This window comes from Strix uralensis, chromosome 6 (genome assembly GCF_047716275.1).
Source record: "Strix uralensis isolate ZFMK-TIS-50842 chromosome 6, bStrUra1, whole genome shotgun sequence".
In the NCBI taxonomy this organism is placed as follows: Eukaryota; Metazoa; Chordata; class Aves; order Strigiformes; family Strigidae; genus Strix; species Strix uralensis.
Genome location: NC_133977.1, coordinates 26,926,933 through 26,943,677, shown reverse-complemented (window position 1 = coordinate 26,943,677; position 16,745 = coordinate 26,926,933). Strand labels below are relative to the sequence as shown.

Below are 16,745 nucleotides of genomic sequence, written 5' to 3'. Positions count from 1 at the left end.
AACAAGCAGGAGACAAGCTTGCCATCATCTTAGGGGGCATAGGTAAGAATTTCTGTTTCACACCAGGTTTTTTAACACACCAGTTCCTTGGCAATTTTACATACACACTAAATAAAATTGGGTACTGAACTGTAAAACTGGTAGTCTCCAGCCTCCAAAAGCTCTTCAGTTACCCTCTCAGCAGAGTCTCTGAAACCAGAAGTAGAGTAGCTTGGCTCTTTTTCAGGTGTTTAGATAAATCGCTTATTTGCAAACCCTAAATATCAGAAATAAAATTAAGGTTTCTCCAGCATTTGTATTACCCTTTATGAAGTATTTTTTTTCCTCCTGGTTTTAGATCTTCTGTTAACGTAACACCTATTTCACTACTGCGTTCACTCAGACATGAAAGAAAAAGTACTTATTAATGCACCAGAATAATTGCTGGTATTCTGATAGACTTGTAAAAGCTTGTTAGTGACTATATCTAAGCCAAAAAGCAGCACAAGTATTTGAGATATTGATAATGTGTAAGGCCTAAGTCCACAATGTTCTCCTAGGCAAAAATACTGACCAATACTTTGTCTTTTAAAGATAATATGTAAAGTTACACAACTGCACAGAATAAAGAAAATAAACATTTAAAAAGAACACACATTTTGGGCTAACATATTTCAATTAAGGTAGACAAAATGATCAATTAAATAAATGTAATTATTAATACAAAAAAAAACTAAGTGAAGTTACACACAATGTTTATATTGGGGGATTTCTCCTGTGCAGCAAAGCAACAGATTACAAGTTTTTCCCTCTTTTGGGAAAGTAAGAGATTGAAGTAAGTAAGAGAAGAAATAGAAGGGGCAGGATAGAATACAAATTAGAACATATTTCTTCCACCGAAATTGATTCTGTTAATGATTAACTCAGCTCACACAGGTTATTCAAGTGGAATATTTGTACTAGTAACAGTGTCAAAACAGACCCCAAATCAAAGTCTTCTCTTTTTGTTTTCAACTGGTGTTTTTTGCTCCATGTCCATGTATCATAACATTATCAACATTCAAATTAAAATTTGACTTTTTTCCCCAGTTACTGCACATCTATCTGCAAAGATTAGGTATTTAAATGATGAAATGTTAATTCTTCTCTCAGCAGCCCTTTAGTAATTTAATTTTCAACAGGGTTGGTCTGAGTCTTGAGTAAGGCACTGCTCAAACTGAACTGAGGCAGCTGACATTTACTGAATGTCAAAACAGGGTAGAATTTTAGATGTTGTGGGAAAACAATTGGGGATCAATGCTTAACATTTTGTAGAGGCTTTTTTTAAGGATAAACCCTGATTTTTCTCCCTATTCGCTCAATTACAAGTTTCATTGGAGGTCGCAAGATCTGAATTAACTTGTTTACCTATATTTGCTACTGCTTTCACTCTGCAAGTAAAATATGCATATTTATCATCTGGGTTGCATACAACTTGTAGGTGTTAGTTTCTCAACCCTAAATGCAGCTTGGCACAATGTGGAGGAAAAAAAAAAGATCGAAAGGTTACAAAAAAATTACTGGTCTTATAATGCGCCAAGATCAGATGGCTCATTTTTTCATTTCAAGGAGTTAACATTACAAAAATCAGAGCTAAGCAGAACAAACCTTTAGCAAACAAAGTCAAGACTTCACAAGATTTCTATGAGTTATGTGAAACCACATGAGATATAAGAATCTGCTTGCAAATACTGATCCTGTTTTCTATGCTGAATGGTATCTCAAAAAAAAGGGCAAGCTTAATGTAAGCATGCTGGGGCAGAAATCAACTTGGGCTACAAGCTGATTCAATTCTGAACTGGTTTCTGACCGAGATACCTGCCTAAGTGGTCTCCAACAGAAGGCACCACTTTTGACACCATGGAACCCTCTAAAAAGCCTGACTAGTATTTGTATACATTTTCATTAGTCCACTGAAATTAAAAAATCCCCATCAAAATATTCCTGAATTACTGGTTATTCCAATGAATAACTGTGCTAATATCACCTCCCATCAGAGACGGGCCCCTGCCATCAGGGAAGCTCAGACTGGGACCCTGATCAAAGGCATTCCACCAGCTGCCAGGGGACATTTCTTTCCTGTGGCTCTGCAATACAGAACAAGGGTTGCATCTCCATACAACAAATACCTGCAGACTTGCAAACACTCACAAATTTTACAGGCCCCACGCCACTAAATCAGCTTTTTGTTTTCCAATGGAGATCTTCGATGGTGGTAACTTTTACCAATCTGTTTTCCTAGTGCTTCTTTTACAAGCAGCTGTGGCTGAAACATTCCTTCCACTCTCCTCTCCTCCCTCGCCCCCACTTCCTAAAGGAAATTCCATGGGATCACCTCTCCTCTGGCCCCACACTGCAACAAAACTCTCATCTCCTGGGAGAGACCGAGCTTGTGCAATCACTGGGTCCCTGCATCTGTGACCACAATGCAGACACAGAGTTCCACAGCGCATTCGTACTCAAGATTGCTTGTTTTTTAAGAGGGCGTGCTGAGGGGAACTGCTGATTACTGTTAGGCTAAATGAAATACAGAGTTCAAAAAACTTCAGTCTTCGCTTAATCTCTAAATGAAAGGAGAAAATTAAAACTATATTTATTTTAAATTCAAGACATCTCAAGAGACTGTCTGCATCCAGAAGATAGGACTCTAGAAGACAACTGTTTTTACTTTTTTCTCAATTACAATTCCCCCAAAAAATACATATGACTCCCTAATGACATTCTACAAGAAAGCATTACTGTAAAAAAAAAAGTACCCTGGAACTCCTCAGAGAGGATTTCAGCATGGATTTAATATGATCATGAATGTAAAGCTGTCTGAATTTTATTTTTGTCTAATTAAAGAGTAAATATTGAGGGGAAGATATAAAGTCTTCCTTCACATCATGCCAGGCTACACACTTCATAACATGACTGCTGAAAGCAGTTGCTAAAAAATAAATTACTATTTAAACAACACATCACATCTCCAGGCCAATTGCAACTCCCATGGCATACCACACAAATGCCTTGCCACTGACTGTGGAAGTCAAGCCCTAACAAAAAGGAACATTTCAGTCTTTATATCAGGCCTAGATCTCTCCAGTGCATCTGGCAAAAGGGACATACAAAACTGAATACTATTTCTTCTCAGCTGTAGAAATGGGATACTTCGTTTTGACAGCAACCTCTTAAAAGATCATCAGCTAAGACAGAAGCTAGCAGAGCCGGTTTACATAACATACTGGCATGCGACTCCTCCTCCGGCAGTTTGTCTAGCTGAGAAACTGGGTGCATCAACTGGGCAGAACACAAGCGAGATTATCTAAATCCTGGTCCCAAGGTTACTGTGGGTGTTTCTCTGCAGCACTGCACCATGTTCCACACCAGCGTGTGCCTGCACGGCCAACACAGCACTGGCACAACCAGTTATTACATCTAGGGAACATACCTTCACCATTCTTGGTGTTAACGTTTGCTCTGAAGAGCAAAACCAGATGACAAAGTGCAGTTAAGGGAAATCTACTGCAGATTATACCAAACTCAAACCATGCCACAGTCCTTGAAGAAGGAATAAAGAAAAAGATGATGCCGATACCACACAACATAAAGCTGAACATTACAAATCACATACTGATCAATTGCTAAAGAATCTACTTCCTCCTACAACCAAATGAAATTCTGTAAACCTGGTGTTATTTATTCAGAGATGTATGCAATAATACTATTTTAAAATATGCATACATAAATCTCTAAAAGAACTAATTTGTAGAGGACTTCACCCTAAAAAAGTAAGAACAATAGATAGGCTTCTGCTCCAATATAATCAGTATTAATACTGATCTCAAAGGGAACAGTTTCAGAGAGACTGATGTATCACACAATTATATGACATGAAATCATGTTCCACATAATTATGAATGCAGTATTTCACTGCAGCTGACAAACCATGAAATAAAAATGCAAGAAAAAAGGACAATAAACAAAAGAGGAATGAAGAGAAAATTTTTTTTAAAATTGGAGAAGTTAGCTTTGAAATCTTCCCATTCCACTTTCCCTTACCACACCATCTAAGGGGGTTGTATTCATGTGCTACAGACACTTCCTTAGACTGAACCAAGCAGGAGTGACCTGCCCAGACCATTCTCCCAAAGAGTTAAATACAAAAGACAGTCAGACTACTTCCTAAAATCCAGGCATGTCCTTTTTCTAATTAGATATGCTGAGCAAAATTAGCAGATTTCTTGCTCTTAACTAACCACAGCAATGACAGCTCCCTGTTACAGTAAATGTCTGAGCTCCAGTTCACCACTTCTCAGTCCTGAGTGTGTTTGAACGAGATGGGAAAAGGCAACACAAGGAGAGGTCACAATTACATAGCAAGCCAAGAACACAGAAACATTAATATGCTAATGGATGGCATATGACAATGAAAATAAGTGTTTTATTAAGAGTAGGAAATTGAAACAACTTTTGGGTGCTCTTGCCTCAAAACAAGAGCACATGAGAGTATGCAACTATAAAAACCAGTAGTTCCCATACTGTGGAAACAAAGCTGTATAGCACGTCTGGCTCAAATGTTTCAAAACAACCATTAGCCTGCCATTTGTTTTAGCTATGCCTGTGTTCATGATGCTAAATATTTAGGAAGGAATCCTTAAAATACTCTCTCAACAAGATACATAGTTTCCCAATGTACATAAGCAAAGGCAGCCACTACAAAGTTCTGGTTTTGTATTCCAACCATCCTGGTGCAGAACAACAGTCTGTCGTGGTAATTACATCACTAACTTTGTTACCTTAAACCAGCTGCTTTCCTAATTGTAATCCCATTAAAAACCCGCATTATAACCATACAGCGATAATTTAAGGGGGAAGGCCAAACTGAAACTGTCCAGACCAAAAAGAGATTTCAAAAATATCATCTAGACTATGAACAGCTTGATACAAGCGGCACAGTACGAGCAAACAGCCTGGAAGGGAGCACACCAAAGGCTGGGCTGGCATGATGATTTATGTTGAACTGAATGGGGGAGACCTGGGTTAAGCCTCAAAGCTTGAAATCTCACCGTGGGACTGGGGATCATCAGGAGGATGAAGGGTCTGATGCATCAGCCTCATTTAACAATGCAAATAGCACAAAAGGTGGTCTCTGAAGAAATTTAGTGTTACAGATGCCGTCGCAGGCTAGCAAGTAAACCATAAGCAAGATAGTGGAAAGCACATGGCTTTGGAACCATGCGGAACCATCCACAGCGAAGCACAGTGCTTAGTGAGAGTCTGGAAAGCACCTAGAAAACGCGTCAAAGCAAGTTACAGACTCCTGGCCAGATCTCCTAAGACCCAATCGCGTAAGTCCCTAATCACATAAGAAGTCTCAATGATTTCAGTGAATAACTGAATGGATTTAATCTTGCATCTTCAGATCCAGATATTAAATAAGCTACAAGAAATGACTGTTTAACAGGCACCAAATAAGAAAGCACAATTAAAGCCTAAATAATGTATTCATAAACCCAACAACAGCTGAAGGAGGCACATCAAGCAAGTATTGGTAGCCACGCCAGGGGAAGGGAGTACAATTAGGCATTGTTGAGGTTACCACTGCTCCAGCAACCCTGTAAAACCAGCTCTTCATGGCAGAGGTTTGCTCAGCACAGATCTCATGCAATGGCACTACCTGGTTTGGGAAAAGAAACTGCACAGCAGTCATGCAACTTTTTGCAGGCTTCCCCAAACCATGCTCATCAGCTCCTCACTCTAATTTCTCCCTTCCTCTGCTCATGTCCTTCTATTTAGCTGATCCCTCCTGTCTAGCCTCCCACAGAAAAGATAGTATCTGTGGGTCATTGCATTGACTGCTTTGCCTACCCTTACATACCCGATGGAAAGCTCTTATGGCCAGGACTGATTCACAAGGTTTCCCCCCGACACTGGGCTCTGGTTCTGGGTTAGCTGTTACAACACCCTTGTGATAAACACAATATCCACCTTACTCTTCCCCACACTTCTGCCTCTGGTACAACTGATATGAAGAAATTTGTTTTCCCGGTTCAGAACTGGAGTAGCAGGCTCAAGTTTGAATGAACTATTCAGAAACGTGGCAGCTTCATTTCCCACACAAAAGCCAATAATACTGTCTGAAAATAGCTGTACTCCAGGTAGGCGTTCACAACAACATTATAATATGCTCTTTTCATCTTGGAAAAGAGGATGAAGCTTCACCTAATAGAAGACTAGAAAGAACCAAGCAGATGAAGGTGGAGAGCAGCTTTGTACAGATGCATATTGGCAAATTGCACTCTTGCCATTAAAGTACTTTCCCACAAATCAGGTGAACATTTGCTAGCTGTGTTCATAAATACTGCACAGCTGTACTACAACACAAAAGCAAGCCCAACACTTCTATAATTTGATCAGGCGTTTCTCTAGTAATTCAACAAAAAAAATTAATCAAAATAAAAACATGGCCAAAATTAGCACTGCTAGCTGTCATGAGCAAGAACTGAAGCAAACATACTAAAGCAAATAAAAGTCACTGTATAACCAGACCCCCACACAAGAACTCCGTAGATTGCTCTACCTTGTATTCTGAGAGATTCTATTAAAAGCAGTATTTCTCTACAATAACCATCGCTGAAAATAATTGTTCAGCACAGGGTATATGATATAAGTCCATGATGATCAGAAGGAAAAAAATCTGTGTAGATGGGATGTTTCTCACATTTGCAGTGACAATGAGATTTTTCAACCATTACTTCCTCAACCCACAGGTGTTTCTCCTTTCGTCTGACAACAGCCAAAAGATACAAAACAAAAGCCAGTGACATTTTCCTGTACATCCACTGAAAACTGCTTATTGCCAGCTAGCAAGGTCACTTCTACAATATGCAGAGCAGCCTTTTCATCCATTCTTAGCATCAAGCACTCTAGTGGACACCCTCTTAGGATGACAAGATCCACACTATATGGGGAAAAGAGGCTAAAATTACTCTAAAGCCTCCCAGTAAAATCTTAGGCATTTAGAAAGAGCTAATGAAAATATTTCAGAGATCTAGAGTAAACAGCAGTTTCTTCATTGACTTCCATTGGTCCAAGATTTTATTCTCCATTCATTTTGTATTGTCTCAGCTTAAACAATGAACATGGTAGGTTCACTTTCAAGAATATCATGCCCTCTATGTCCTAGAAGTTTAGGCAGATTTGTAGGAAGGAAACATTTTGCATCTGAAACTTTCCATAGTCTACAAAAGTGGATTACTGAGCTTCTGTGAACAAGGAGAGAGTACTGTCATTTCTATCTTACTGCAGCATCAAGTTAGTTGCTAAGGGGCTCTGTTGGCAGAGAAGCCTAAGGCTCTTAATAGATTACTCAGATTTTTGAAAGGTGTTTCAAGCCTAAAATTTCTGGACACCTCACTTGGTTCCTCAGCAGAAATGGAAAATTTTGAGACAGGTTCACCTCTCCTCTCAAGTAAGACATTTAGGAGAGAAGTATCTCCCAGGAAGAAACGTCATGACCTTTCAAGTCTGTAAATTCACGTCAGACTTGATTTAATAACTTCATGGCTGCAGTTCTTGCCTTTTCTTTATTTGCAAAATTCCAACTACAGTTATATATTGAACAGCCACAACAACAATTGGAATCTTTGGCTATCCAAGAGAAAAAAGACCTGTTACAGCAAAGTATTGAACATATTTTTTCTAGGATATTCATGCACTGATGACATTAAGAGTGTGCAAATTAAAATGTCTTCAGAAAGAGATTAAGGTGCTATAGTAACCACTGTACAAATAGTAGTTACTGGGTGGCTCCAGTGCAAAATAACCTCACAACTCTGTCCTAACATGAGTGTGGAGGCCAAGGTTTCTTCATCAGTTCAAAAGACAAAAATGGGAATGAAAAACCCACTTCTGTAAGACATGCATTTGCAACTAAAATTCAAGTGACAAGAGGTCATTAGCGCATGGGAAGCTGTAAAAATGTTTAATTTATCAATGAATCTTTTCACAGATTGATAATCTGTTCTCTTTTCTGTAAAATACATGGATTTCATTTGCTGTTGGGAAAATGAACAAATGGAAAATATTTTTCTTTAAAGACCTGAGAGCAAGTTATGTCTACTATAATACTAAGATGACCAATATGTGACAACCATCCTGAAAGTCTAAGTTTTGTTTAAAAAAGAAAGAAATAAAAATTCTTCTCTATAAATGAGGTATCAGATTTTTTTGCAATATTCAAAACCAAAGGCACCTCACATAAGCTGGGATCCAAGACTTACAGGTTTTCCTAGCTATTTTGCTAACTTGTGTTGTGATCTTGGGCATGTATTTTTGTATATTCTTAGTTACTTATCTGCTAAATTGAACACAAAAATTACTTTGAGAATCTCAGGCAGGAGCGTTATATACAAATCTTAAAGATTCTCCATTTCATTCAAGAGAGATTTGGGTGTTTTCTTATAAGTAGTACTGAAAAATTAGCTAAGTACTTTTGATTTCAAAATAATCCAGAAAATGCACTATGCATTTTGGAAGTACTAAGGATTTTAAAAATTCAGTAGAATATTTAAGAAAGGCAATTTTGAACAGTGTATAAACAACATAATTGCACAGTCCCTTGACATCTGACCTACATTTGAAAGTAATTAAAAGGCATGTGTTGCTGTAAAAATTAAAAAACAAAACCAAAAACTCACATAAGGAAAAAAATCTCATGTTAACAACACTGCCTGAAAACCTTCTGCTAAGCCAAGTCTACCTGAAGCTCCAGTCACTAGAGAGGATTCTTACATGGATCGACTGTTTCTCATCATAAATATAATTGTGCAGTAATGTACAGCCAACATAAATTAGTCTGAAACTAGGATAAGCATTCAAATGCACACTATAATTTACAGTGATGCATAACAATTACTTGAGGAGTTTGTATCAACAGATTATCTTAGCAGTGAACAGAGAAGACCCTCTGTTGCAGATTCTTAACAGCAAGTTTCACATTCAGGTGTTAATTTTCATTTATCTGTGATTTCAATAGCATCAGGAAGCAGTATGGGTGGTCATAGTTTTTACTAAAAGCAATGGGTTGTTTCTGTTCACCACTATATTTTAACTTTGCTTCTCCAAAGTGCCAAACAACTCTTTTCCTTCTCATTGCCAGGGAAGTTGAAACTTGACAACATAAGGATTTTTATCTATGAATCTGTTTTTCTTCCTTCATAATCTAAACACTCATTCCATATACCTACCATCAGCTTTTAGGGTACGACATTATAATTTATATTTAAGCATAGTACTTACGGTTGGCATAATTTTACCAGGTCCTGATCAGTGGTGTTTGGAGGCAGTGCTCTGATGTAAAGGTTTGTTTTACTTAATTGATCCCATCCTGAGTTGCTGCTGCTACTACTGTTGTTATTACTGCTGGTGGTGCTGGGACTAGGAGGAGCCATTGGGTGGGCCGGTACAATGGACTGCTGCAAAGGAAAAAGTGTGTTAGAGTAAACTATAGATAGCAATCGGAGCATGCACATTAGCTCAGTCTACAGTAGCCTGTTTACCATTTGGAGCTCTGTGTTAAATCTGTACGTAATTACTCATGTATTTTAAATACACCTGCTTTCACACCACATTTGGGACAGGATTCACAGGCACATGCTAATATACCCAACCACCATCTGAAGCATGCTCAATGCATGACACAGGCTCAAATTATATATAGCCTCTGCTGAATGTTACTCATAGAATTTTATCACTCTTCATTGTGGCATCTGATTGGAAAATGAAGTAAGAGATATTGTTTCTCTAGGCTCCAGCAGGTATAAACTAAGTTTACATCACTATGACTATTACACATCATAAATGAATTCTGGTGGCAGACACGAAGACTATGCTATTTCCTTAATCTATGCAGAAATATAAAAACAATTAGAAGCCTTTTTGTATCTTCTCCTCTAGCTTTTAGTACTTCAAACAACACAGCTACTGTTTTTTTAAAGATAGAGACGGATCACAGACAGCTTAAAGACCAGACTTTAAATTAACTGTGTGCCTTGGCAGAACTTTCATACTGCCACTGATCTCAGTATTTGTGGATTATTTCAAGAGTGACAAGAAAAAGATTCTGTATAACAGAAAAAAAAAAAAATCAAGTTTCAAAAGGAGATAAGCACATAAACACTTCCATCTACTCCTCAAGGTATCTAATGCTCTTGTTCTTGAAATCAGACCCTAATGGAACATAAAAATGTCCTAGAGAAGATCTGCAGTAGAGCAGTCTTAATGATTTGCATTAACAGCAGTATAGCAGGACACTGTACAGAAAGTATTATGAACAGGTCTCTGGTGTTGTAAGAGCGGAATACTTTAAGGAATATACTAGAGAACTAAAGTTGCCAGTAAAAATCTTGTGACTACAAGGTTTTCACTGACAAAAAGAATTGGCTGCATGTAGCCCCTTTCCTGCAAAAAGCCTGAGCTTCCACGGCTCGGGAAGCTCATAGCGAAGAACCACCCTGTGAACTGTGGAGGAAAGGCACGGGGTGGGGGCGGCGCGAAACTAAGTGGAATATAAAGTGAGATGTCAGTGTAGACTCACTTGTTCCCGCCCCAGTGCCACCCTCTTCTTTGGGCTAGTACAAAGAGTTGTGTAGCCACAGCCTGAACCAAAAAAAATTATCTTCCCTGATCTGGTTCACCGCATGTGGTTTTGTGCTACGCAAAAGCTTTGGCTGTCACAAGGCAGAGAACAGGAATGTGGAGGCAGAGAGGAGGGTATCACAGTTTAACTCGGTTTAAAGCATCCATGAAACTATAGCCTTAATACACAAGAGAAGTGAAATTATTTTGGAGCTAACCTTGGGAAACTGGAACGAAATTGTGAGTGGCAGAAAGGGCATGCCTTATATCGGTTACTTTATCTTTTTTGTGTTCCCCTAGGAAGGTTTTGAAATCTTTCAATTGAGCATATTGCAAAGCTTATTATACAGCAATAATAGCCTTAAACAGCAAACTGCAACACTCACTATAAAAATCAACATTGATATGTAGAAACATTGTTGTTGCTCAATTTACTTGAACTGAAAATTACCAAAAAGAATGAAATATATTCCTGATCATTTAATATTTCAAAACTGAGTATCAGTATTTCATTGCCATAGGGTTGGAGGTTTTTTGGTTTGTTTTTAAAATAAAGATTTTTAGAAACATCAAATCTCTTCCAAAAGATTTATACTTGGATTTGAAGTGCTGATCTAGAATTTCTTCCAGGCATGATTTAAAATGGGAAAAAGATTAAACCCTCCCTCCAAGTTTGTAATGGAAACACTGACAGATTTTAACTATAGCAGCGCAAGTCAGGCTGTCAGACCGTTCTGCTTCCAGTAACGCCAGGCAATTATTTTTAGGGTTACAAGCAATGCAGAATGACAGAGCAACTAGTTTCAAAACATTTTCATAACAAACTGAACAAATTTAGTCTGGCACGGTGCTATTCTTCTCTTCAAAAAGCCTTCAGTGGAGTTCTCAAAACGCACACAGTGATCAAATGCACAACTGCTCTCTTCAAAGTTTCGAAACACGCACTTCCCTCATGCATGCATGTACAGCTGCCATAAAAGTCAACATACACATACCAGTCTTCATCTTAACTGGTAATTACTACTAGACACCAAGAGCCTCTATTCTGTTTTTCAGCATCTTTCCTTTGGTTTTGCTTTTACTTCTTACAATGTTTTTTCATGTTATGAAGAACTGGAGTTTTGTAAAATCTTGTCACCAGCTGGCCAAAGGCAGGAGAGGAAAATGTGTGTGTTTGTGTGTAATGAGATGGGAATCCTAACTCTGTCTTCCTGTAAAACATAAACACTCCATTCTGAGAAATTGAAACTTTTATTTAAACATGAAGATGCTCTACTGCTAGTGGTCACATCCAAATATGATGGGAATGTAAATGTGATTACAGTTGTCTTCCTAAGTTTACAGGCAGAAGGTTTTTCACTGCTTCCACAGAAACTCATACCTTGACCAGCCTTAAAGGCTTTACAAAACACAGATGCTGGGCATACTGCAGCTCTCAAACTCTGCAACCCAATGACACAGACAGCTATTAAAGGGCCAGTGACATCTTAAAGCCATATGACTCGAACACATTTTTTACATTAAAACAATTTTAAAATCTGAATCACTCTTTCCGCTCTGTTCCTCATAGACAACTACTTGTAAAAAAAAAAAAAAAAAAGAGGGACCTCTATAATTTAGGTGAAAGGGGCTTTGCTTTTCCAGTTGCAGTTGCTGCAAAAGGCTCGGCGGTGGCGCAGAGCCTTGCTGCTGTAGCTGCGCTGGCAGAGCCTCCTACGCTGACAGCGCATGCCAAGAGAAGAGTTTTTCTACCGGTGTAGTTGCATCACCTCCCGAAACGACATAAGCTAAGCTGATAGAAGTTCTCTTCTGCCAGCACAGCTGCATCCACACCTGGGGTTTTGCCAAGGTATCGACGTCAGCAAGGATGTATAACTTTTTTCTACACCCCTGGCTGATACAATACTCACTGGCAAGACATTCTGCAGTGGAGACCTGGCCAAAGTTTGGGCTGTTTGTTTAGAAACAGCTTTCACGAACATTAACTGAAAGCTTTTTATAAAACCTGAAATCAATTTTGAAAAGTTTTGTTTTACAAACTGTAGTCTCTGCAGCAAATTTGTATCAAAAGCTGTTCTTAAGATTTTATCATATGGACTTCACAATGGTTTGCAATAATGTAACATACATAAAAAGACATTAATTAATTCTTTTTAATCATTGCATTTTACATTAAAACACTAAACACAAGTAGAGGAGGAATAAATCTAAGAAACAAGACCATTACTTCTTGTGACAATAGGTTCCTGTTCACAAGAAATATAATTTTTACACTGGTTTGCCATTTCCTCCTCTGTCTTCACTTCCAAAGGTAATTAACGATTATTCTTTCTCCCCAGCAGTTTCCTTCCTGTCATCTTCAACAAACATCTAAGCAAAAAAGGCCAGTGACAGAATAATCATCCCGTACGCTGTATGATCACACTATTCCATTCTGGAGCCAGCTGTGAGGAGCTCCCAACACTCTCGCCTGATCTCCAAGGGACCTTCCCTCCAGTCCTCCACAGCCCGACTGCAGTGGTGGGAAAACCACAGGTACTCATTAGGAAAAGGAAAAGCTCAGTGATGAAACAGTACCCATGGAGTGCCTTAAACCAAGGAAAACTGCCTGCTTGTGTTTTCTTCTCAATATAAAACCCAAACAGGAATAATCACAAGTACTGAAAAACAACTGGAGGATATACTCATCTTTATATGAACCATTCCTGTCTTATAAACCACTCCATGCTTAAGGACTAGAAATGAGTCAGAGCAGGATTTTGCCTGCCAAGGAGGAGAAGAAGCTCTTCTCTGTCAACAGGAAAAAAACCACACAAAAAAACACCCAACCAAAACAAAACAGAAGAACCCTGAGAAATTCCTTTGACCTGGGAGCTGAGAGATACTGATCCTTGCTGCCTTCAGACTACAAAAGTCCAAGGAAACTCCAACAAGCAGAAGATAATTTGAATAACGACTGTCCCAAAACAGAGAGTGATTATTACAGTAGCAATACATTTAAGTCTCTAACTTTGTTTTATAAAAGCATGTCTATGAAGTTATATAACATGCCAGCATTTAATTATGAGTTCCTTCACTCAGCTAAAACTCCTGATGGGAAAAGTACCATGACTTTTAACAACAGAGTTAGTTCTCACACATCTACTCTAAATTCAAACCATAACATTAACTATCTGATTTAGCTTGAACTACTACTTGTATCATCTCATAGTTTCAGAGTCTTGTCACTGGTGTTTGCCCAGCTTTGTTGAGGTGATTAAGCTTAAAGTATCTGCTTACCCCCAACCTCGCCTAACCTCCCCCATTTCACTAAACAGCATTTTGAAGAGGCACCTTCAGTAACTGACACTGATATAAAAATTACAATATATTTTTGTGGATGTGTGCAACAGTGATAAAAAGCATTAAATTACATGAATCTGGAAAATTTCTGGATTGGGGGTTGATTTTTTATTTTTTAATCTACTTAACACAGAGCTTTACATGTACAATGAAAGTGAGGGCTCAGGAAAAAAGAGCATGCCACATCTAGTGAAGCAAGACACCACCACACTTGGTGCACAACTTAGGAAACAGGAGGTTGTTTGGAATAAAATCATGTCCCAAACAGAAAGAAAAACTCCAAATGTTTAATAGAAATTACTGTTCACTGATGAAGACAGTTGCTTTATCACATTCCTGTAGATAAGGAGACATTAAACCTTGATCACTTAGTCTAAGCCTGCAAACTGACAGCTGTAGTGGAGACGCCATTTTGAGTGTCCTGCACTATTCTATTTCATGGTTTCCATCATCATGTCTGAAACGTTATGGCAAGCACAACTGTATTTCTGGAGGCCTCTCCAAGTCCAATTCTCAGTGGACACGAGTCAACCAGTAGAAAGTTCTTCTGCTGCTGTATTCACATCTCCTGCCTTAGGGTAGGTTCTCTGATTGTTCTTCAGTCTGTCAGCACTTGTCACAAGGAAGATTCAGCAAGTCAGCTGCTTTCTAAGCATTTGCAGGATGATACCAGTATAAACTGTAGAGAACATCTCAGAAGCTGGGTCCTCCAGACTCCTGTTAAGTCTCCTCAGGAGGGAAAAACTCTGAGACCTGTCTCCTTTTCCTCCTTTAAACCACCGACCTTAACTTCTCTTTGCACAGGTAAAGAACATAGTCTCACAGTGACACTGTAAGAGTCAACAGGACTATTCCAGCAAGGGCTGGTTTACTGCACAAGGCTGAGATCACAGATCTCGTGTCTTGATCATACAGAGCTATCTGCACACCCAGGATCCAAGCCTATTCCATCTTCCTTTAGATAGTGAAGATGGGTGTTGGTGCTCCAGCCACATGGAGCAGAAACAACGAGGTGCTGGGAAGAGGCAGGACCCTGTGGGTGGAGGCTGGCATCAAGCAGAGACTCTCCCTGTTACGAAATATTACAGACAGACCAGGAGCACCTGGAGATTCAGCCCTGGGTTTCTCCCAAGAAGCTCTCTAAACTTTCTGTATCTTGGCATGGAAGAACTATGCCCAAAATACTACAGCTGGTGTTACGATAATGATGGACTGCAGTCAACAGGTTGAAAGTCAAGTACTCAAAAAAACCCAAAAAAACCAAGAAAAAAAAAATCACACAGAACAGAGGGGGAAAAAAAGCCCCTCAGTTTTAATTTTATTCCTTAACACATAAGTTTTAAGAGGATCTTTGCAAGATAAAAATAGAGGATTATGCCCGTTTTCTTGCCTGTATGTTATAGCCAAGTCCTATGAAAACAATTTTTCTAAATATAGAGGACAGTCTTCTCCATATTAAAAAGAAATACAAGGAAACAAAAACATAGATGGATATCATCACGTATCTATAAAAGAAAAAAGTTATATTCACTTTGACTTTTTTTTAATTAATACTGTCTGTCTTCAAGTCCATTGTGTTTTAACTAATTTGAACCATCTTGCCAGTAAGAACAAGAAGCATTTCAGCAAAATCCAGGAAAGCGGTCAATACACCTTTTTCCTGAGCTATTTAAGAAGCCCTTCCTTGAAATACAGAAGTGCGGGAATGAGTAGGTGCTTTTCTCAGCTTCCTTTTAGAGATCTTCATAGAGAGCAGCTCTACCAGCAACGAAACAAGAAAGTCTAGCATAAGCACTGAGTCATAGCTCAGATGCTCCTAACAATTTCAACCCTAGACTATTCTGATTATAACCCAAATTCTCTCCCCATTGACAGCTGTTTTCCTTTTCCTCAGGATGGTGAGAGGGCAAACCATCCTTCACAGTAACATAGCAAGACTAAACTTGTTCTCACCAGAAAGCAACAACTAATAACAACAGGAAGTACAGAAGTAAACCATTCCAGCTTGTTACAAAATGTCACATTCCCATATTTTTACAGGAGATGGAACCAATATTATTTAAGTTATATGTATTAAAGCTTAATGCAGCAGCAATCTTCTGCTAGTAATGAAACAAACCTCCAAATCTATGTTATTTCCTTTTTATGAAGACACATGAAAAAGTGGGAGCATAATCCTGGCCACATTGAACTATATGACAAAACCCATGCTGATGCTACCAGTTTTTTCTCCAAGAAGAGGATTTTTCCCATTAATATTACTACTAAAAAAAAAAATAAAAGAGAGATATCCAACTTGGAGATGGCAGGGGAGGTTGCAACAACAGCAAGCAATAGATACTGGAAGCTCCTCTTGGTTCAGGAAGCTCTTCTGAAGTCTCAGTGATAATGAAAAATCTTCAAAGTTCCCCAGAGCTCACCTACTCCATCGACTTTATCCCCTGGCAGGGTTTTTAAGTGCTCCACTGACTTACTCTCCTAGTCCAAAGACAAATAAAAGTGCTGGATACATTAAACTAGCCACACCACAGCACAAAAGGTATCACAAAGGAGAGAGATGGGAGTGTTGAACTGAGCCATGTCCTGTTCTTCTGCTGGTGCTGTCAACCCTTCCCCCATCTACTTGCTCATCATGAATCACAGCATCCTCTTCCCTCTCAGTTTTATACCTTGATTCCCTGGACAATCCTCTGAAACAATACACCGGTACCATGCCCTAGCCATAACAGAATTATAGACACATCTAAAGCAAAATATTTGTGTTT

General features: G+C 38.8%; 1 protein-coding gene across 4 annotated transcripts in view; it reads right to left on the bottom strand.

Annotated features, from left to right (window-relative positions):
* Positions 1–16,745, bottom strand: part of RBMS1 (RNA binding motif single stranded interacting protein 1) — a 147,008-nt gene that overhangs the window by 57,232 nt on the left and 73,031 nt on the right. For all 4 annotated transcript variants that reach the window (XM_074873364.1, XM_074873363.1, XM_074873365.1 and 1 more), the window contains exon 2: positions 9,301–9,476. In XM_074873364.1, coding sequence (XP_074729465.1) covers positions 9,301–9,476 — 176 coding nt within the window. The remainder of the gene's footprint in view (positions 1–9,300; positions 9,477–16,745) is intronic.